This window comes from Panthera uncia (assembly GCF_023721935.1).
Source record: "Panthera uncia isolate 11264 chromosome B2 unlocalized genomic scaffold, Puncia_PCG_1.0 HiC_scaffold_24, whole genome shotgun sequence".
NCBI lineage: Eukaryota > Metazoa > Chordata > Mammalia > Carnivora > Felidae > Panthera > Panthera uncia.
Window position 1 is genome coordinate 81,771,524 of NW_026057580.1, and position 22,694 is coordinate 81,794,217.

Genomic DNA, 22,694 nt, shown 5'->3' on the forward strand with positions numbered 1-22,694 from the left:
GAAAGGGGGAAGATCGTCCTCTGACAGTGGGAGAGGGGAGGGGGGCTGTGGAGGGGGGCGTCTCAGGGCTCACGCAAGGAAGGGCCAGTACGGACTGCAGGGAAGTGAGAAACTGCAGTAGGCAAGGATTTGTCTGCTGTTGTTTTCTCTTCACAAATGAAAACCAGCACTAGGAGGGGGGAGCAACAGGAGCACGTGGGCTTTCTTTGCTCTTTCCACTCTTCCTGCCCTATACCACCAGCCATTCTGCCTCCCACCTTGCCATCAAGCACCAGGAAGGCAGTGAGCACCTACAGGGCCCCCGTTCTGTGCCGGGCATCATGGCACCACTTCACTTTGACCTCACTCAGCTCTTAACAGCCCTTCAAGGTTTCACAGGTGGGCAACAGGCTCAGGGAGGGGAAGAAGCCCAAGGTCAGAGGCAGGAGGTGGTGAGGGCCCACATTCTTTTCAAGGACCAGAAGGCTGGGCGAGTGCAGGCTGGCAGGGTGGGGGTGAGAGCAGCGCAAGAGGAAATCCAGGGGCTGAGTCAAGATCTGCACCAGGCATCATGGTGTCAAGGGAAATGGGGAGACTGGAGGGAAGAAAAATTTCTATTAGCCATGAGAAATCCCTGCAGCAACCAGGAGGTGAGAAACAGACACAAACGAGAAAATAATAAGTTAGAGACAGCTTGTTAAGATAATGTGAGGCAACTACAACATTGAAGATCCATATAAACTCAATCACAGTAAATAAAAAGCAACTCATCACATATACTTACTTCCCAAAGTCCATAAAGTTCCTTCCTGAGATCTTCTGGGAGGAGCTGTGTTAGCTGCTTCATAGCTTCCTGAAATATCAAACTGTTACTTTACTCATGATCACATTTATCTAATTAACAATTCAACTACAAAAGCCAAATAGTGGGCTCAAACTCTTACAAACAACTCCCCAAAGGACAGCCAAATGTTGGACAATATTTATAGATTACAAGGAGGGCAGCTGTATACTTTAAAGAAACATGCGTACTTATTCATATGGGGTTCAGCAAGCACTTATTTTGTGGCCTGAAGCACACCAGACACCAAAAAAAAAAAAAAAAAAAAAAAGACAATAAGGAAGGTGTGAGATGATTACAGAGATATCAGAAGTGAGGCCAAGGTTTTACATCTTGTGGATGAATCACATCTTGTGATTTCAATCATAAGCATCCTGGAGTTCAAAACTAACCTGAGAACAAGAACAGGAAAGTAACGCTGAATAACAAAGCTCAAAGGAATTTCCTGTGTATTATTATATTCATTTCCCACTGTTAATATTTTTATTGCATAACATAAAGCACTACACACATGGGCAGTTATTGTCATTAACATAAAGGAAACTACAGGATAGTATTTTGTGGGGTCATACGCACAGGATGAAAGAAAGGGATATTAAAGCATAATCAGCCATACCACCCGTGTAGTATCTGAGCCATTCGACAGCATCACCAATCACTTCTTGCCCTCCCTTCATAAACATGTCCAGGGCTGGGACTCTAGCTCCTCCAGAGGCTGCCCAAATGGGCTTTAGGCAGCACTGACAGAAAATACCTTCTTGTACCAAGTTGGAAGCTATCCCTGCAGGTCCTCCACCAGGCGTCACCTCACCCCTCTCAAACACAGCATCGAATGTGTGGGCAGTGACCCAGCTGGGCCAGAATCACTGCGGCCACAGTGATCGGTCCAAGGGAAGGCCATGTAACCCAAACCAGCCACTTGAGGGACATCTGCATGGTCTGTCCAGCAGAGGGTAGGAGAGAGAAGGCACTACTCTCTGAAGTCCCCGGAGCCACCCTCGTTCCTTCCTCCTTCATTTCTGTGTTGCTCCAGTGTCTTTCTAAGACATCATGTCTTGGGACACCTGGGTGGCTCAGTCAGTTGGGCAGCCGACTCTTGATCTGGGCTCAGGTCATGATCCCAGGATCGTGGGATCAAGCCCTCTGCTGGGCTCCAGGCTGAGCATGACACCCACTTTAAGATGATCTCTCTTGCTCTCTCCCTTTGCCCCTCTCCCCCACTCACGCTCTCTCTCTCTAAAAAATAAAAAAAAATTTAAAAAAAATATCACATCTTGGGGGGCATGAGGTCTGCAACTTACTCTCAAATGGCTTCAGATCCCTTCACCCTCCTCATCCTACACCTCTTAATTTGCTTCAGTTCTTCTAACCGGAGGTGAGGGTCCTTGGCCAAGTGGCAAAGGCCCCATATAAAATCGAATAGTGAGCTGGGAAAAAACATTGAAAATAAAAATGGGAGGAAAATGTTACAGAACACAACCACTGGCAGAGCGAACGGCATGTGCCAGTGTCAACAGTGTGCTCTCATAAGTAACATCACCATCTTGAACGGCCCGTAGCATCATACCACCCTCAGTGGTATCAAATTTAGGGTATTGTGCATCTGCATCCTCACTTGTTTCTTTTTCATAAACTGCAGAAAATGCTTCAAAACTCTTTGCATTTTCAAAAATTAAAGGCGTCTTTACAAATAGATCGCCTTTCTCTACACTATTCCAAAAACACACGTTTGTCCACTGCCTTTGTTTGAAAAGAATGAACTGAGTAATATGTATTTACAGGTATATAAATATCTAAACTCTTGGATTAATATATTCCCTTTATGGTGACGTACCCAGCACCGAACATAGTGAATGAGGTGTGGTCTGACCAAGGTGGGAGAGAATGGGGCCATTGCCTCCATCATGCTGGACGCTGTATTTCTATAAAGGTAGCCTGAGACTGAATCAGCTTTTTGGAGATCACATCCAATAAACTTCCAGTTGATTAAAACCGCCCTGTCCTTTAAAAAACAAAACAGATAACAAATATGTTGTTGCTCTCTTCTTGAAATTGAACAAAGATTTTCTGGATCTAAAACTCATTGATATCATGTTATTACACAATCAAAATCTGCATTTTGAGACCTTTTAGGTGGTCAATATTCCTTGTTCGGCAACATATGCCAAAGAATCGTGCCTAACTTTTTAAATGAACCCTCCAAAACCAACTTTGCTAAACTCAAAGGGTACATGGCTCCAAAGGCCAGACTTACCCTCCCGGTGGTGAGCTCTGCCACTCCCACTTCTATACTGAGTTTTACCTTGTTCACACACAGATTTAGAGTGATAATTTTCCTCTTTTTTTTTTTTTAATGTTTATTTATTTTTGAGAGAGAGAGACAGAAAGTGAGCAGAGAAGGGGCAGAGAGAGACGGAGTCACAAAATCTGAAGCAGGCTCCAGGCTCTGAGCTGTCAGCACAGAGCCCGATGCAGGGCTCAAACTCACAAGCTGTGAGATCATGACCTGAGCCAGTCAGACACTTAACTGACTGAGCCACCCAGGCGCCCCTAGAGTGATATTTGTCCTAACTTGACATGCTTCTTCCTGTGAGTAAAGCATGTCAAAAGAATTTGCCTAAAGTCCTGAGCCGAATAAGCTTCTAGCAAATGTCTTAGGTCAGTTTTGTAACCGTACCTAGAAAGCATTACACATCTTCACACATCACTGGTAAGGCTGAACAGTACAAAAGTTCACTGGGGTTTGAACAGGGTTTGACACTTAACTCGCCCATCACTGACTGTGGAACCCTGAGGTTAAAGGTTATTAACCTCTTTGTCCTTCAGGTTTCTCATCTGTAAAATGGGGGTTAATAACGGCATCCACCTTAATCGTTGTGACGATTAAGTAGGTAATATATGTAAAGCTTCAAGTATCTGGCACATAATGAGCACTCTATAAAACGTTCACTATTTTTCAGTTTCACTATTTTGCCATGTTCATTTCCATCATAAAGTTTGGTTCTTCCCCTTTGAACGTCCTCATTCGCAAGCAACTTTTAGCAACTTTAACCCTGGAAGATACATACATACCATGATTCTGCCTTCTAACTTAATGTTTTCTCTTTGCAAAAGAATATAACCTGCTATTGCTGTATTCCAGCCTCAATTTCCATCCCACCAGTTCCTGATGATCCTTACTAGGCATCATTCACCAACTGGGGTTATGAAATAAAGTCTGTTTTATCTTGTTTAGGAAGGGGATCAGACAACACATATTGCTTTTGGCCCTAAATTTTCTCTTCCATGCCCTCATTTTCCTTTTCATCTTAATACCTACTCTCCCTCAAAGCAATCAGCCTTCCAAGTTTATCAAATATGTTCTCTCCCTCCTACTTCAGTTTAAGCCTTCCTGATGCAGTTGGCTAGCCTCTGGGCGAATAACGCTGCCTGCTTCTCATTATGTGCATTCCACCTTGAGCCAAGAAACCCTCATTTAATTATCTTAATGCATGGTTCAGACATCTAAATCTTGTTCATAAACACCATCTGCATAAAGAATTGTTCACCTTCCAGATCTTTCTCTCTGTTCCCAAATCCTAACCAGCAGCAGGAAGAGGTAATGGAATATCAGCACTCTTCCAAGCCTTTGGTTTCTTGTCCAAGAACTTGTGGTTCTTCAAGATGCTTCCCCTGTCCCTTCTGATTATGGCACTGAGTCCCCTGGAGAACACTGGAGTGGCAGCAGCCAAGAAGTACAAGGAAACCAGAAAAATTCTCATCATTGCCAGGACAGGACGTCCAGAAAGGCAGCGGCACTGACGGTTCACATCTCCACCAGGCCCCTCCACAAGGTGTCACCAGCCAGGCCTCACTCGTGTCAAAACAGTAGCACGTTTTCTCTCATCTTCAGTGGCTAGAGAGCCTCTGATGGGTTCTTTTTTTCTTACAAAAGGCTCTGGTTTGCTCCTCTGTGGAGGAACCCTCAAATTCATTACGTACCTTCATGGGGACAGTTTGTCTTTTCTCCTTGTTCTGTGTCACTTTATAGTCTCTGATGACCCTCTGGTACTTCAATATACCATTTCTCCTCTACAAAGTCCAAATTTATCATCCTGAAATGAGCTGCATAATTAGGGAGATTTTTCCCTATCCCCTCTCCTTTATGTCATTACTCAACATGATCTGGCTCAGGGTTCATTCCTCTCTGCGACTCTGTCTCTTGAACTAATTGGTTTCTTTTTCTATAAATTCTGCCAATCAATCTAGGAATTCTTTATTCCCAACAGTCTAGACTCCTACAGAGAGACATCTCCTCAGTTTCCTCCCTTTTTCACAAGCTGTCATGATGCTGAGCCTGTATTCTGGATCTGTATTTTGGCAGGAAGAAAACATTGCTTATGTGATTTTCCTTGTTCCCATAATGTTAGAACTCCTAAACTAGGATTCCTTGTGGATCTTCTTGTTTCTGGAGGGATAAAAATACTGTTGGCTACTGAACTCCAGTCTCCCTCAGCTCTGAGAACAGATATTCAGGCCCACCTACTCTGTTAACCATGTTGATGAGGATCCATCCACTTAGGAATTTATGACCAAACTCCTGTAATAAAAGTAGCTTGCAATAATCCCTGAATGGAGAAACAGCTGTTCAATAAAAAAAAAAAAAAAAAAAAAAAAAAAAAAAAAAAAAATCCTGGATTTTCCAACCTCTGCCTCAAATATGTGTCCTTCTTTGGTCCTGGACTTTGGATTTAGAGTCCAAATTAACACAGATTTAATATTTTATTGCTGTTCATGTCTTACTATTGCCAAGTATTTTTCTTCACTTCTGACCAATAAATTAAAATACTAATGGAAAATTCACAAATTACTATAATATTGATTATATTTGTGATTTATAGAACTTTTCTCCAAAGAGCTTAACCAGCATGGAGAATTCCTTCAAGATCTAGCTACTTCCATTGTTCTAATGAAAGCCATACCATCTATGTCCACATACTAATGAGAACAGAAACCAACAGTTTCCTGTCCCTGTGTTAAACAAGGCTGGGAATAGGCATACTTTTCTGATCTTGTGTTAAACAAGGTTGAGAACAACCAAAAACCAATGCACTGCTTATTCCACGGAATCCTTGCTTCTGGAAGAGAAGACTGTAAACCACCCAAAACAGAGTAAACACTAACAGCCTACTCCTCAAGAATTTAAGACTTTGCCACACCAGTCCTACCAATCCAAGGCTGTTTTGCCCTAAACCTTGTGCAATCTAACTAGCTGCCCATCTCGTTAAGATCCATCTAAGCATCCTCCAGCCCCGGCCCTAAAACTCGATAAATATTCTCTCCTGACTTCCCTTTCCTGAGACACTACTAAAACTCTGCCCAGGTACTCTCCCTTACTGCAACAGGTCTAATAAACTTAGCTTTGCTTCAGCAACAGGTTTCTCTGGTAGTCTCTTGTGGAGTCAACAGTCAACACTGACCTCTTCTCGCCTATGTTTTTCTTCTTTGGGGATGTTATCTGCTGGTGCTATGTCCCCAACGATGCATTCTGCCATATCGTGAACCAGGGCTAGACGAATACATCTGACCAGGCAAAAAATGGTGAATAATTACACAAAATTAGATTCACTACAAGTTCCTTCTCTATACTATTTTGAAGTTGCATATTTTTTTTCTCCACCATCACAGGGCATTTTCATGCAGTATTTTCTAAGGTAATTATATTCTACCAGCCCACAACAGTTCTGATTCAAAACTGCTAGCTAATATTCAACATAATAATACATGATTGCAGAGGAAACAGTTAACATGGATTTTTTTTTTTTTTAAATGGCTGGTTTTTCAAATTTCACTTTAAAAGGTTGATAACTTCAGAATACAACGCCAAGAGGAGATGATCTGGTTATAGTATTTACTTACTGATACAAAATTCAGAAACAATCATCCCCTACTATACTAGTTAGATGTCAAAATGAGTTGCTTTATAAAGAAATGGTGGAGTTGGACAGATCTAGGTTCAAATCCAGCAATCATTTATTAGCTGTGTGACCTCTGCCAAATTACTTAATTTCTTTAAATGGTCAATTCTGTCAGCCTTCATTTTATCATCTGCACAAAAGGATAATAATACATCATAAGGTTGGTCTAAAAACTAAATTTGATAATTTATGTTCCTGATAATGATTAGTGATGAAGATAATCACTGTCAAAATAATGAAGGCAGGTCATAATATAAACGCCCCAGAGGGCCATCTGTTTCATGTACCCACTATCTCCAAGGTGGCACAAGGCCTGACAACCTCCTCAGGGGTGTCCCATCCACAGTCTCTCTCTGTCATCCAGTTAAATCTCAGACTACACTTAGGTTTATCTCTATTTGACACCGTGTTCATTTTGTACTTTTTGCCAAAAAATCCCACTTCCACACCATCTACAGAATAACAGGGCTAATGAACGCTTTCTAATGGACCTTTGCTACACATTGATTTACTTTTTGTTTCCAAAATACACCTTTACGTTCCTATCATCAGGGCCTCAGTTGCTAAGCTGTTCTCTCTGCACACTGTACCATCTACTCCTCTACCTCATCAACTCTTCAGAGCTCACCTCACGTTCCACTTCTTCCACTTCCCCAAGAACACATGATCTCGTCTGTTAGAATAACTTGCTAGTTTTTTCTTAAACTTTGTATTTATTTATTTTTAAAGTAATCCCTAAACCCGAAGTGGGGCTCAAACTCATGACCCCAAGATCAAGAGTCACATGCTCTGCCAACTGAGCCAGCCAGGAGCCCCAACCTTGCTAATTTTTTAACATAACTTATTTTGTTCCTTTTATAGAAGCCAGTTGGGACCCGTGTAACTCATGGGAGACTTATTTTACTGTCTTAGCTACGAAACTTTGTTCTGTGTTCAAAAAGCATTTTAAAACACTTGCTGACTGATTGAAGGACAAGATATCCCTTTCTTAGTTACATCCTGCACATTACCTCTCTAAAAAGTCACCTCACAAACAGGTGCTAGTATTTATGAAAGGGGCTAAATTAAAGCACATGGTGTACTAATACAATAATAGAATTTTAGACATGCCACACGCACTCTCCAGCCCTGGAAATCCTAATATCACACTTGTTTTCTTGAGACCAAGGCAGGCTCTATCACTTGCCAGAGAAAACCCAGAATGCAGTTTACAATTGAAGCAATCAACACCCATAATTCCCCTTCCTACATCCTGAATCTGTATGGTTTATCTCTTGACAGATAAACTAACCTGCAAGAATTAGACACAGGCCTCAGTCAAGGGAAGTGGTGCATATGCACAGACCAGAGATCTTAACAAGCATCAATGTTCACATCAGCTTACCGGTCTTTGTTAAGATGCTCATCCTTGGTCACCAGAGCCATAATTGCCATTCTGTACATGTGATCTGATACGCTCTCTGGACTCTGAACATTTCTGTATACCCAGCCAGTCCTTGGGACTCTCTAATGAAAATGAAGAAAAGAGAGAGGTTTATAAAAATAAATATTTAAACTATCTGTTATGCTCTTCGAGACAAGTCCAGGGAATAGGGTATAGAAGCAGGGTCATGGTTTCAGAAAGTAGTAAAAAATTCTCAACTAACCTCAAATAAACCAGGGAGGTCAGAGAATGAGAAAGAGAGAGAGAGGGGGAGAAATAATTCACAAGCATACCATGCAAAATTCCAATAGTCAAATTACTCTGTTACTAATGTGTAAATTAAGGAACTTATACTAGTCCTTTGGACAGAAAAATAAAGCTGTAAATTACTGTGTTTTTCCTAACTACAAGAGTTGGGACTTTCTGCCTCAGACAATACCATTCCACACGCTAGAAACTCTTGTGGTGAAAGCTTTCAACTTGAACAAGTGACAGACTTCCAAATTCTGGAGCAGAAAGGAGTAAGGCACTTCTAATCGTTCCTGCTACCACCTGTCATAATTCTTCCTTTTGTTCAGATCAGGATGTGATCTTGTGAGACTCCATTTTCTCCCCAAAAGTCCACATTTTAAAAGGACTTTATATAAACAGTAGCAATGGTGGCAGGAAACATAATCTGCCTTTAACTTGTAGAAATTCTGCATAAATTATGGAGTGGGGAGGACGCACAGGATACAACTCCAGTATGTACTACAGAAAATATTCTGTTAAAAAAAAAAAGTATTTTTATCTCTAGAAGGAGCTAAGAGATTGAAGGCACCCGCTTCAAATCTGCCGGACTGAGGGGCAGTTCCGCTCTTCCCACCTGCTGCTCGGAGGGCCACGCTTAACCGCGCAGCTGAGCGGTAGTGAGCCCCGCCTGTGCTCTGGGCGGCCTCGGGCCAGCGGGGAGGGTCCCGAACATCCGCGCTCCGGAGGTTCGCCGGGAACCGCTCGAGGGGCTGCTAGGGCCGGTCCCCGGCCGAGCACCAGGCCTGCCTCCCCACACGGGACTTTCGCGGTTCAGACTCCGCCGGGCCTGGGCTGGGCCTGGCAGCCCGGCCGCGACTCCTCCGCCCGCCGTCCGCACGCGCCCCCGCTCCCAGGGGAGTTTCTGGGCCCAACCCTGCGAGGCGGGAGGGCGGAGGGAGGGTGAAGGCCCCGGCTCGCGGCGAGCAGGAGCTCCAGGGCCCCCGCGGCCACCCCGGCCTCTCCCCGCGCGCCGCCCGCCCGGCCCCAAACGGCCCTGCCCGGCCCGGAGCCCGTTCACCTTGAGCTGCCCTACCAGCCGCAGGAACTGCAGCAGGTTCTGGGGCCCCCGGCCCGATAGCGCCGCAGCGGAGGCCGAAGCCATGCGGCCACCGGTCTGGCAGGTCCGAGCAGGCCGAGAGGCCGCCTCCTGAAGCTCCTCCCCCTCCTCCGCCTCCGCCTTCCTCCCCCTCTTCCCCCCTCCTCCTCCCTCCCCATCCTCCTCTTTCTCTCCAGACTCCTTCACCTCCCTCGCCCTCCTCTTCCTCCTCACCCAGGTTTTCCCAGACCCTTATGGAAAAGAAGTGTTCCACCTTCCTGGCCTTGATGGCTGTGCCTCAGGCACTGAACCATCCGTGGCAGGCATAGTGTTTGGTGCATACTAGTCACTCACTACTTGTTTGCTAATCTCCACTCAACTGAACTCTGTCAAATTTTTAAATGGATTGCAGTTGGGTAGGGGAGAGGGAGAGGGTAGTGTGCTTTTGGAGCAGGAGGGCTAGGCAATATTGCAGGAAAATCTTACCCAAATTAGCAACTCAGTGTCCGATTGGGGGAAGAAATAAGAGCTCTACTAAAAGGTGGGCAGTCTATGAACATTTTAACAGAGGCACAAGGAAAGTAGTCTGGAAGGCAGAAGTAAACTAGGAGACACAAAAAAAACACTGGGAGAATTTGGGACTAGCCATAAAAGGCTAGGGAGTGAAAGCAATCCCATGATGCAATTACAGCCTCCCTAACGACTGAAGAATCCCCTACTCCAAAAAGTTGTCTGTCTGTCCCAACTGTCTTAATTTCATCAACAACCAATGATACTAGTTTTTAAAGACATTTAATGGACATGCATACAGAAGGACTCAGGGAGAGGCTAATGTGGAGAATAGACTATATGGGGTAGGGAGGAGGTAGGGAGATCATTTAGGAGACTATTGAAATAATTCTTTGAGGAGATAATTTTGGTTTCGTCCAGAGTGGTAATGCAGGTGATGAGAGGGTTGTTAATTTTGTATACAAGGTGAAGGTAGGAGTAACTAATAAGATTTGTGACAGACTGGACATGGAGTATGAGAGAAAGAGAAGGATGACTCCACAAAATTTGGCCTGACCAACTGGAAGGATGGAGTTGATATTTAGGGAGCTGGAGAAAACTGCAAGAAGAGTATGTTGTGGGGAAGGGTAGGAATCAGAGGTTTGGTACCTGGGGTACCCAACATTTAGAGTTTGGGAGATGGAGAAGAAGCAATCAGTGAGGTAGAAAGAGAACTAAGAGATGTGTTCTAGAGCTGAATGAAGAAAATATTTCAAGAAGGAAGGAATGTGGTTGTTGTGTATTGGTTTGTTGTGATTTCCAAATCTCCGCATTTATGACAAAAATGAGATTGTTTTTAAGAGTAAAGTTTTGATTAAGAATGAAGTAAGCTGCGATGGGCTAAGGACATAACGTCCGTTGTTGTTTATAAGCACTTAGGAGCTCAGGTGCTGGGGGCTTAGCAGTAAAAGCGTATGAAGGAAGAAACAGCTATGGCAAGGGGGACATTAAGACTCTAAATACGAAGAGTTTGTAAGGACTATCAGAGAGTGTTTGCTCTGTGCGAGGTAACTGTCTCCGCTGACCACAGTTCACGGAAGACCTTGGGGCAATTAACGCCTGCTGCTGTAAAGACAATTCTTACCCTCAGTGCAAAACCCAAGCAATGGCAGACCAAGGAGACTTTGCTGATCAGCAGTAACATGCAACTAGCAACGGGGGATTTTTAGTTTTGCGCTGCCAGCGGTTGATTGGCTAAGCCGGCTCTCCTGAGTATCAACTGGTATAAAGGAACACTTCAACTAAATATGGTCTTTCTTTCATCTTCCCTTGCTTGGAACAATAGTGTGATTAATCTGTCATTGGTTTGGAGTATGTTATTCTTTACTGGGTTATTAACAGACATTATCCTGTATGCCATTGGTTTATAAAATTCCTACAGCGAACCTGTGAAAAATAAATTCCTGGGACAGACAAACTCAGTCTCTGAGGATTAATTTGCCTCCCCCCAAAAAACCGTGGTCAGCCAAGTCAATGTTATGTCGGATAAGGATTGAGATTTGATTACCGGACTTAATATTTTCAGTGTCATTCGTGATGATAGTAAGAGCAGTTTCACTGTAGAGAGGCAAACAGAACCCTAACTGGAGATCGTTCCAGAGAAAACAGGAGTGAGTATTTCAACTCATTTCAAATAGAGTGGGGCTACTGGAGGATTTTTTTTTAAGACTAGAGATATTATAGTATGTTTACTGATAGAGGTAATCTAGTAACTAGCAAGGGAAAAAAATCATGATATAAGAGACAAAGGAGAGAAATGCTGTAATGATGGCCTTGAGTAAGTAAAAGAGGATGCAATCTAGTGTATAAGTTGAAAGATTAACTTTAGGAATATGGAGAATTCATCCATAATACAAGAAGAAGGAAAGTGTACGGTAACTAATTTATGGCAGATGTGGGCATCGGAGATTGTAGAGTTCTCTTCTGATTGCTTCTGTTTTCTCACTGAAATAAAAAGCAAGATCTAGACTAGGTTATGTTGTAGTAACAAACAACCTCCCTCTGTATTGCAGCAGTTCAACACATCAAAGGCGTGTTTCTCTCTTGCTAAATGTCTATTGTTGATCAGCCTGGGAATGCTGCTCTGACTCATCCATGGGGCTAGAGGCTCTCTGTGCTCCTCTATGGCTGACACTGAAAAGAGAAGAGTGGCATACTGCCACTTAGAGCCTCTGTCTGGAAGTGTTATATCACCCTTCTACGTGTCATTGGCCAAAATAAGCAACACTGCCATATCTAATTCAAAGTGGGGCTATGGGTACAGTCTTACTATGCTTCTGGAAGGAAAGGAAACCAGAACATTTGTGAGTGGAAGAGGAGGTTTGGATGATTATGGAGAGTGAAGGCATAAAATAATGTTTTGGAGAGTGGGATAACAGGTGTAAATATGACTAAGGACTGAATGAATGCCAAGGATGGTGGGGGGGGGGCGCATATGTTAAAACTGGTTAGGGTGATGGGCTAGGTGGTGCCAGATGAAGGAAGGATCAGAGATAAAGTGGTGAGGTCCCGTGGAGGAAAACAAAACTAAACAAACAAAAGGTCCAGTAGAATAAAAAAGAGGAGGATGTTTGATTTGCAGAAGTACATAATGAGGAACATTCTAGAGATGGGTGCCGTGAAGCAATGGGACTGCAAGCCAGATGGTGGATGTGCAGTGCAATCTGTAAGTTCTCTTTTTGAGCGGCCCTGCCCGCTTCTTTTGCCAACAGTGCCTTGATTTCCTTTTGATTTCCTTACTCACACAGGGTTCATTTAGTCTTCATGGGTATCTCTACATGTATTTGCAACTTGCTTTGCAAAATACATGTGAGCTCTCTTTACTTTGTGTAGCAAGCTATAAAGACTTTCTCCAGTTGCCTAAATTATCAGGAGTCAGAAGACATTAAGTTGACAAGAAATTGGGCATATATTATTTTTGAGAGGCCCTATTTTAAAGATGATAATGGATCTGAGGGGATTTTATTATCCAAAAATAAATTGTTATGACAATTCAAAAAGTACTGTCACCTTATTACTTTTCTAAACTCTAAAGATTGGTCAGGGCTTGTAACAGGGCTTTATTGCTTCCTTGTCATGAAAAATACCAACAAGAAGCGACTATGGTACATAGAGTATTGGCCTCCCAAGGACGTCTGTCTGCTAATCTCCAGAGCCTGTGCATATGTTATAGTTCATGGCCAAGGGGAATGGGAGCACATGAAATTTAGTTTGCTAATCAGCTGGATTTAAAATAGGGAGATTATGTTGAATTATCTAGACGGGCCTTGAAGGTTGAAGAAGGGGACACAAGAGTAAGTATCATAGTGATGCCATGTGAAAAAGATTCAACTGGCCATTGCTGGCTTTGAAGATGGAAGGTGGTCATGAGCCAGGGAAAATGGCAATCTCTAAAAGGTAGAAAAGGCAAGAAAATTAGATTTTCCTCTCAAACCTCCAGAAAGGAATGCAGCCTGGCCAACATCTTTCTGTTGGCCCAGTGAGACCTGTTTTGGACTTCTGACTCCCAGGACTGTTAGATAATAAATTTTTGCTGGATGAAGTGTGTTCTAAGTTTGTGGTAATGTGGTAAAGCAGCAATAGGAAGCTAATAGAGTGACTCCTCATATTGGACGACCGGCCTTGACCCTTTTTTCTTCCCCCAAAGAAGGGAAATTGGCAATCCCAAACCTTGGTCCCTACCAAATCACTACCAAACCAGTGACTTATTTCAAGGTCAATCAGTAGTGTTGGAGGAAATCTGAATCAACTTGTCTCTCCAGAAGGATTGTCCGTGTTAAGCAATGGGCAAGGAAAACTATTTGGCACCACTTACTTGAGTCAGTTGGAAGAAAAGATGAAATTCGTAGGCTCTCTCTAGACGGCTTCTTCCCTTGGGCTCACTATACATTTCAGGTGAATCTGTGAATATCCTGAAATGGTGTACAAGTTGAGTTGCTTCTGAGGACTTTTCTGGTGAACAGATCCTTCCAGAGATCTGTGACCAGAAAGAGAAAGTTGCTAGCTATGCAGCTGTGGTGTCGCACACAATGCTGTGGTCTTGGTGTTACAGTAAAAAAAAAAAGCTACAACTGATGGAGTCTCTGCTATGATGTGTGTTGTCACACAGCTCACCGCGCTTTAACCCTCCCAGCCTCCCTCCTAGCTATTAATAATCCCCCGTTTCACATGAGAAAATTGTGTTGCACAGAAGCTGACGAACTGGCCTCAGTTTTGTAGCCAGGGAATGGTGGTGCCATCTTCCTCCACCTCTTTCTTTACATGACATCCTGCTTCTCCCCAGCCAGCTGCCTGTCCGTACCTGTTTCTTATTATTGTAAGTATTAAATGAGACTCTATGCATGAAATAGATTTTGTAACTACTTAGGTAAAGAATTGGGGGAGAGAATAGAGAGCAGTAGATCAATTGAGACAATCTGCCTTGAAAACAATCATAAGTATGCTTTAGCAACTGACTGAACAGAGTAGAGACCAAGTCTGACCAAGATCCAAAGTCTTTTTTTCCCCCTTAAGATATTCGAGGAAGAAATATTCCTTCTGCCTGCTGTATCTTCATAGATTATAAAAGAAGTTAATAGTTGACCTACATCAGTGGTTCTCAACCTCAAGGTGATTTTGCCCCAAGGGAACACTTGCAATGTTTGGAGACATTTTGGGTTGTCATAAAGTGGGGGTTGCACCTAGTGGGCGGAGGCCAGGGCTGCTGCTAAAATTCCTACGGGCATACGACAACCTCCCACAACAAAGAATCACCTGGCACAAAATGTCACCAGTGCCACAGTCTGTGGGGCCAAGGAGAAAATGCTTACAATTAAATTCCTTATATTGTTGATGAATTATAAGAGGCAGAAAACTGATGTTATGTTTATATTAAAATGAATAAGGAAATAGAGGTGCCTGGGTGGCTCAATTAAGCATCCGACTCTTGATTTCGGCTTAGGTCATGATCTGGCTCGTGGTTTGTGAATTCTAGCCCTGCATTGGGCTCTGCGCTGACAGCATGGAACCTGCTTGGGATTCTCTGTCTCCCTCTCCCTCTCTCTCTCTGCCCACCCCCCTCCGCTCAAATATAAATAAACTTTGAAAAAAAATAAAATGGGTAAGGAAATAAAACAAACAAGTTTCACATGTAACCCCTCTTTCTTCAGAGGCACAGAAAAGCTCCTGACGGACGCCGTGCAGAGATCAGGGAAATTAGAGGAAGGTTTTGATCATTTCTGTAACTAGGTAAAAGCGGAGCAACTCCTCTCACAGACCGTCAACGTGGGATAGTAAGTGTGGGAGCGAAGGAACAGTACGAGAGGAATGCTTATTCGCGAGAAGGAGATGGGGCCCTGTTCTCTTTTGCCACTTCTCTTGCCTGCAGCGTAGGACTGCAGTGCAGGAGAGAAGTCAGAGCGTGTACCTCCCCTGTAAAACCAGACTGTAACTAAAGAGCTCGGGAAGACTTCCTGCCGAGATGGGCAGCAGCTGAGCTCTCCAAGCCTGTGGTGGCTGAGGGTGATGGCAAACACATTGCCAGGGACGAGGTGCCTTCTTCCAGCTAACCTTAAGCAGAGCAAGGACGGTTTGGCTCCAGGCCAACCGCCATCAAAAGGTGAGATAGTCACCTTTGCACGTATCTGGATTACAGGGTGAAGGATTCCTACGTGTACAAAGGCAACATTACTGTTTTGTTTTATTTTAAATTATCTGAGTAAATAATTCCTTTGCATCAGTTTTCTGGTAAGCCCTCACATCTTCTCTGTAGGTGTCCATCTTCAGAGACTAAAATATAGTCATAGTTGTACAGGTACCTTTAGCTGCTCTATCACCCCATCTTTATCATAAGGAACAGGCTCCGACTTTAAGAATTCTTTAACTTAAGAAGTCCATATCTGAGCCCATGGAATATTTCTTCGTTTTATCATGACGGCTGACACTAGACAGAAAGATTCTTGTAGGTAGACACTGTCCAAACCATCTTTTATCCACAGAACCTAAAGCCTAGCCTGACATTCCCCTAGATACGGTGACAAGAAAATGGCAAGTGGGAGGGGAACGTAGAAGGGAGACCCATTTGGGGACAGAATCATCTTGCCCAAAGGCGTTCGTAGAGTGGCACAAATCAGGAGCTTAAAATGTTAATCTGAGGAACAAAACCAGTCTCTGGGAGACGGTTGCCAACTTCTACCAGAGGAGATGCCATTGATCTAAAGACTCCAGATTTTGTGTGAAGCAAGAGTATCCTGGATTGGGAGACACATGTGCCCCTCTTCTCCTGTGCCCGGGTGAGGCTGGGGTGGCAAGGAGCTGGGGAGGAAGCTATCAGACTTCCAGGAGATCCTTCCTGTCTCCAAGCCCATGCACGGTCCACCTACCACCGCAACCACGGCAGCAGCCACATCTGTTCTGCTCCTTCTGCTGCTTCCTATTCTCTCTTTTGAGCTTGTAAACTGCCTTCAAATGGGAGCAGCTATGAGCCTGTATGTGCCTTCAGCTGTTTCTAATTCTCTCCCAGGCCCACTCTCTCCCAGTAAATGACACATTGTAGAAGGTGTTTTATAGCTCTACTTGTTAATAGAGCCAGACAGTTCTGTAACAAAACCTAGCACAGCAATCAAGGTTAAAACACAAAATCATACAATAGGAGTAAGATAAATAGAATTTCATCTATAAAAGAAGGAGCTGGACCATCTAATTTTTAAAGTGCCTTCCAATTCTAAAATTCTAACCTATAAAACAACATTTCCTCAAAGTCGAGGTATATGTTGTTTTGTGCTTGGGCTGTTGGAACACTCCCCTGTTAGCGGAGTTAGCTTGTCTTCACAGATTCTACTATAAACAAGTGAATGAATGATAAAGGGATAATTGAATCTGCTCCTTTTCTCTGTGCCAGAGATTCAGGACTGAATGTCTATATAGGACTCCACATTGCGTTTAAATATACATTTTTTTTTATGTGATAGAGAGTGTGAGCCGGGGAGAGGGGCAGAGGGAAGAGAGATCTTAAGCAGGCTCCACACTCAGTGCGGACCCTGACGCAGGGCTCAATCCCACAACCCTGGGATCATGACCTGAGCCAAAATCAAGAGCTGACTGCCCAACTCACTGAGCCACCTAGGCGCCCCATTAGTTATTTTTTTTCTTTTACTTATCATTGTGTTTAAAAAATAATAATTGTCAGTAAATAATTGCAGGCTGCACTATCAGATAAAATATTTTTCTTTAAACTTTCCCTATTAATGAGCATTTTCTTCCTTCTTTTGAGATGAGAAAAAAATTCTGAATAGGTATCAAGGCCTCAGTTTAACTCAGTTAATGAAAAATTAACCCATCATCCTTTGTTACTTTGTGATTAATGTTGGTCCACCGCCAACTAGTTGCTACTGAGTTGATCTATAAGCTCAGAGAGGATCTATTAATGAAGAAGTAACAAGCAAAATAGTAAAGTGCTGTTGAACAGGTATGTGTATACTGTCCACATCCCTGTTCAGGATGGGTGAGAGAGGAGGGTGTGAGAATAAGCAGTGCGTTCTCGCCTTCTCAGTAAAGACAAGAAGAAATACAAACTTCTTGGAGTTTGGCTCCTTTGGCAATTATTTCCCCGCCGTTTACAGACACCGCCTGTAGTATTAGAAGATTCCCACTAGGTGGCACCATGTAATCAGGGTTCCTTTTCATCAGCAGACGGAAGCCTGCTGGGCCTTTCTGAATCATGAAATAATTTATTGTTCTGGGTTAATTTGGACTTACAGAAAGCTTTCACCTCTCTCTACACTTCTGTGACTTTTTCTATCTTTCTACTTTCCTGTATTTTATTTTGGTTCTTGGGAATCTGGGTCAAAACCTAGGGATAGGCATAGAGTTGATGGCCACCATGGTAGTGATAATCATGACAGATGACTTAGAGACACTGATAGTGACCTTTTATTGAAGACTTATGATGTATTTCTAGGTATTACTTCCAAGACTTACAGAAACTCTGCAAGATTGCCTTCGCTTTATGAACAAAGAAACTAAGGTTCAGAGAACTGAAGCAACTTTCCCAAGGATACCCAACAAGGAGGTAAAGAGGCACAGCATGAATCCAAGTTTATGTAATTGCCAAGGTATTAATGATCCTTGGGTCATTCACAGAAGTTGAATATTGGTTGCAATGAGAAAAAACAGGAGTCTAGCCTTTGTGAAGTTCATAATCTAAAAGAGGATATAAAGTAAAAATAAGGAAAATAGAGCAAATTATTTGTAATACAAATGAAAGAAATATGTATATGTATATATATATGTGACATTTATAAGACCATAAATTTATAAGGAGTGTGAGATTGTTGGTAACACTTACCAGGTGTAGAGTCAAGAAGATGTCCTGAAGTCGATTCTTCTCTTGGAGTAGAATTTTTCTGTGGGGACAGTTCTGAAGACAGGAGTGATAAAGGCAGAAAAAAAGAGCAGATATTCTTGGGTTTAGCTCTCAAACTCAGGAATCTCTATTGTTCATGGTGGGTTTCTTTTTTTCATGACACTCAGATTTGCTCTATGCCCTTGGAGGTGATATCTCAGCTAGAGCTGTATACGTAGATGAAGAGACCTGAGGAAAACGTTTTGAGGGTTAAGAAACCCTTCCAGATTCTTTATCCTGTAGAACCATAAGAACAGCAAGAGCCAGGAATATCATAATACTAAAATAAATGAATGTTTATTTGCTGGAGGCTGGGCATCCCACCTGGTACCTTGCATGCATCACTGAACATAATCTTAACCCAACTCCATAAAATGTTTATTAAATTAGTATTCCCTCAGAATGTCGAGCTTAGGCAGGTTGTGTAACTCACCAAAGAGCGCACAGCTAGTAAGTGATGAGGCCGAGATTTCATCCAAATTGGCAGATCAAAGAACCCAGCTTTTAACCTTTAAATACAGTGCTTCCATTTAACATGCATTCTACATGGCAGTGAGCAAACGCTCTGGCCATCGTAATACTAACTTGATTTTGATTTATAAGATTCAAAGAGCTTTCAAGGATGTTATTGGATTTGAGGCTAGCAGAAATCCAGTGAGAAAGACAGTTTAGATTTTCTTACCTCTCCCTTCCCTTCCACTGTCCTTCCTGCCCCTGCTGATGGATACACGTGCCTCCAACAAAGAGTTTACTAACTTAGGTTAAGTCACAGAGCTACTAAGTGGCAGACACTTGAACCCAAAATTCTCATCCTTAGCCCGTTGCCTTTCTCCTCCAATAGCAGCACCCCTTTATAGTAAATAATGTATTATTAGGTAAAATTTCTGCCATTGGCACTGAGAATACATTATCTCCAAGAGTTTCTGTTAAAAGTCAAACAAGCTATATAGGAAAAACTGCATGAATATCAAATAATACATAATGGTATATATTTTAAATTACTTAAAACTCCCTGCAAAGGAAGAAGAATCGGAAATGCTTTTCCAAATATTTTACATGAATGATTTTGGAGACATATGCAGTGATTTGTAAAACTATTTGCAATCAACATCTGTGTTTTTTATGTGTTATAAATAGAGAGGTCTGCACTTTATTAATACAAACAGAACATAGTAGAGTTTAAAGGTAAGAAAGCTGTTCAGTTACAGCCCGAGATATTACAGTAAGCTTTTATACAGTCCCAATATTTCCAATACCCTCTAAGCTGCAAAATTCTGTGAACTCAAGTGAGGGAAGAGTGGTCCAAAGGAAAGGACCCTAGGGTAGTCATCAGTTGGGTGAGGAGTCAACAAAGGAAGTGTATGATGTAGTCACTACACCACTCTGGACCCCAGGCTCCTCGTCTGTAACAGGAGAACCCCAGAAGACCTCTAAGATCCCTATACTTCTAAAGAATAGTTCTTAATCTGAATCATATTTTGAGATTTGTGTTATTCAGCAGAAGATCCAGAACTTTTAAGAATGGTCCAGGCTGAGAAGTAGATTGTGAACTTTCCATTATTCTTTTAAAATTATTTTTTATTATTTATTCATTTTTATGGAGACTTTTTTTTCTTTGTTGAAAAACTTAAGACTTGGGCACATCAAATAAAACCAATTTCTGGGGGAGAAAAATCAAAACCCACAACGGAAAAAAAAAAAGTTAACACTGTCTGGGCCACAGCAGAACCCAGAGGATATATTCATTTAGTTGAAAAATTCTAGGTACTTCCTAAAAATATGGAATGCTTCATGAACTTGCATGTCTTCCTTGTGCAGAGGTGATGCTCATCTTCTTTGTGTTGTTCCAATGTTAATATATGTGCTGCCAAAGCGAGCACCCGTTACTCTTTTTTACGTGAATTCACGGGTGGTGAAAAAACATTTTGACGTGGGAAGCTCAGGTTTTATTTTCAAAGCACCCACCTGGCTGCTTCCACTGCAACAGGCAGGATGGATATATAGTCTCAGGTCCTTTGCCATTGTTGGTAGAAAAAGTGGTCAAATGCTGTGCAAAGAGGAAATGCTAATGAACACAGATTCACTCCTCTGGTTGACAGTTCCTTTGACTCTGGCCCACAGAGAGGCCATACTGGTTTCTGATGACAGATGGCGCACTTCACCAAAAGATCATCACCACAACCTGACGGTTGGGCGGGAGCCTTACCACTTTATTCTTTCCTTTTAATGGGCTGCAGATGTTCAGTATATATGAATGTGGCATGCATGAATATCCAAAAAGTGATTATCAAGGCATCGCATTCCTTTGGATGATAAACTTCGTTCAGCACTGAAAGAAGAAAAAGGGTAAAAAGAGAAGGGTGAGAGTGGGGGAGGGGAGAGAAATCTTTAAAAAACTTCCAATGTTTCAAGAAATGTTTGTATTCTCTTGTGGGCCACCTGTAAACTAATTTAAAAATTTGCATTGCAAATTAGTGTGCCAACGAGGTAGCCTTAGGTTTGATTCTGCAGGTAGAAGGAATTGGGTTTTTAGGATCCCTAAGCCACAGCATTGAGCTTGTATGTACCAGACCAAATTCTTGCAAACTTTCAAAGGTATAAATGCTATTCTTAGTTAGAAAGAAAAACCTGAAGGATTGTAAATAGAAATTAAAAACTTAGGATTTAATAAACTATGGTTCAAATGTAACACACAACTCCCAGAAAGCAAGGCACAAGTATTTGGTCCCCTGGTTTAAACTGATGGTATCACAGGATGCATCTTTTTATACCTTTCAAGTAATGAATATCTTTGTGTTCATGAAATAGAAGGCGTTGGAATTTTCCTTGGCCTCCTAGCCAAGTTGGCTGCCCCTGTGTTAACCTCCCAGGTATGGTCAACTGTCTAGCTTATGTACCAGTGTCCCTGTTTTATGCTTGAATTCCTCCAAAGATGGAAAACTCACTGTCTCTCATGATGACCCACCTTGGACAGTACTTCTTATTAAATCATTCTACTTATGTTAAAATGAAATTTGTTTACCCGAAGTTCTTTTTTTTTAATCCATCAACGAAACAATAGTTCAAGAAGCATTTCATAGTATCTGCTACATGTCAGGCCCTGTTAGTCCTTAGGAATAAAAAGATGAGAAAATTATATATAGTTTAGCTGATCTTGTGGGATTTATAATCCAATTGGATGGATCTCTCCATTTTTTCCATCCTAATTCTTCTAGAAAATAGGTCATACTCCTGTGGACAACAGTGGTACTCTACTGTAGGTACATCAGCATCTCAGTAGAGAAAGGGGCTATAACCTGAAGGGGTCCCTAAGTGACTCTATTTACCACCACAGCCCTGTTTAAGAGTCATTGCTCTAATGCTTTTCTATTCCTCCAGAAGTCCAATCTTACTCCAGCAGGATGTCAGATCAAATATCTGAAGAAAACTGTCATATTTCTTTCTTCCCTCCATAATCATTTCTTCCAGTTAAACATGCCACATAATTCAAACTATGATTATTTTATTCTGAAGAAAAGATGGCCTCAAAAAAAGCTGTTGAGAGCAGCTCTAAAGGCAGAAGAAATCTGTGAGAAGTGAACCTGAATCCATCAGGCCAAAGCAACAGCCGAGGAAGAAGAGAGGTGACCAGCAGAGAGAAGCCTGAGCTTTGTGTGATGCCCTGTAGATGTGGTCTTTCCAGAAGAACATCGTCCACAGTGACCAACCAAAAGTGTGGGGAGCACAGAGAAGAAAAGGCAAGTGGATGCACTTAGTTCCCCATCTTCTTGTCTTCTTTCGTTCTGAGGCACAACAGATTGTTCCTTGATGGGGGTTAGAAACCAGGTAGAAGAAAGCAAATTCTGTACTGTGAGCAAGTTAAGATTTAGAGACAGCTACAGAGAAGCAGGGAAAGACAGAGAGAGAGGGGGGAAAGAGGAAGAAGAAGAAGAAGAAAAGACAAGCTAAGATAAAAATCATTCCCACTTATATAGCTGGAATGTTTATAATGTAAAGAGACAGCTGCATTAAAGGATTAGGCCCCACTGCCTGATTAACATCATTTGATCTTTTGCTATTGAAAAGACCCTGTGTATTTTCAAAGGCAGTGGGTTTCTTAAATAAAACCAGGAGTCTGGGTTAGCAGAAAGCTGTTAAAAAACAACGCACTTTTAGTTTAGTAATCTTTTTGTCCTACCTGCTTCATAGTCTTCAGTTTCCTTCTTTGTGTTCTTGGGGGAGGGGGCTGCACCTAAATC

The 22,694-nt window shown here is 42.4% G+C and overlaps 1 protein-coding gene, 1 long non-coding RNA gene and 1 other non-coding gene across 4 annotated transcripts in view; 1 reads left to right on the forward strand and 2 right to left on the reverse strand.

The window, feature by feature from the left end:
- HDDC2 (HD domain containing 2) overlaps positions 1–9,605 on the reverse strand; it is a 25,870-nt gene extending 16,265 nt beyond the window's left edge. Inside the window, exons 1-4 of one of the 2 annotated variants that reach the window (XM_049654299.1) lie at positions 9,525–9,605; positions 8,162–8,283; positions 6,280–6,382; positions 764–832 (exon numbers count right to left, since the gene is read on the reverse strand). In XM_049654299.1, the coding sequence (XP_049510256.1) occupies positions 764–832; positions 6,280–6,382; positions 8,162–8,283; positions 9,525–9,593 (363 nt within the window). In that variant the 5' untranslated portion in view covers positions 9,594–9,605. Of the gene's footprint in view, positions 1–763; positions 833–6,279; positions 6,383–8,161; positions 8,284–9,509 lie in introns of both variants that reach the window. The other variant, XM_049654300.1, reaches the window with a different exon arrangement.
- On the forward strand, positions 9,521–22,193 carry LOC125938887 (uncharacterized). The gene is made up of 4 exons (XR_007462851.1): positions 9,521–9,612; positions 14,589–14,684; positions 18,013–18,123; positions 21,925–22,193. It is a non-coding gene; the product is annotated as an uncharacterized LOC125938887 (long non-coding RNA).
- Positions 20,230–20,336, reverse strand: LOC125939276 (U6 spliceosomal RNA). Its single transcript, XR_007463014.1, has one exon. It is a non-coding gene; the product is annotated as a U6 spliceosomal RNA (small nuclear RNA).
- Positions 22,194–22,694: the final 501 nt, after the last annotated feature.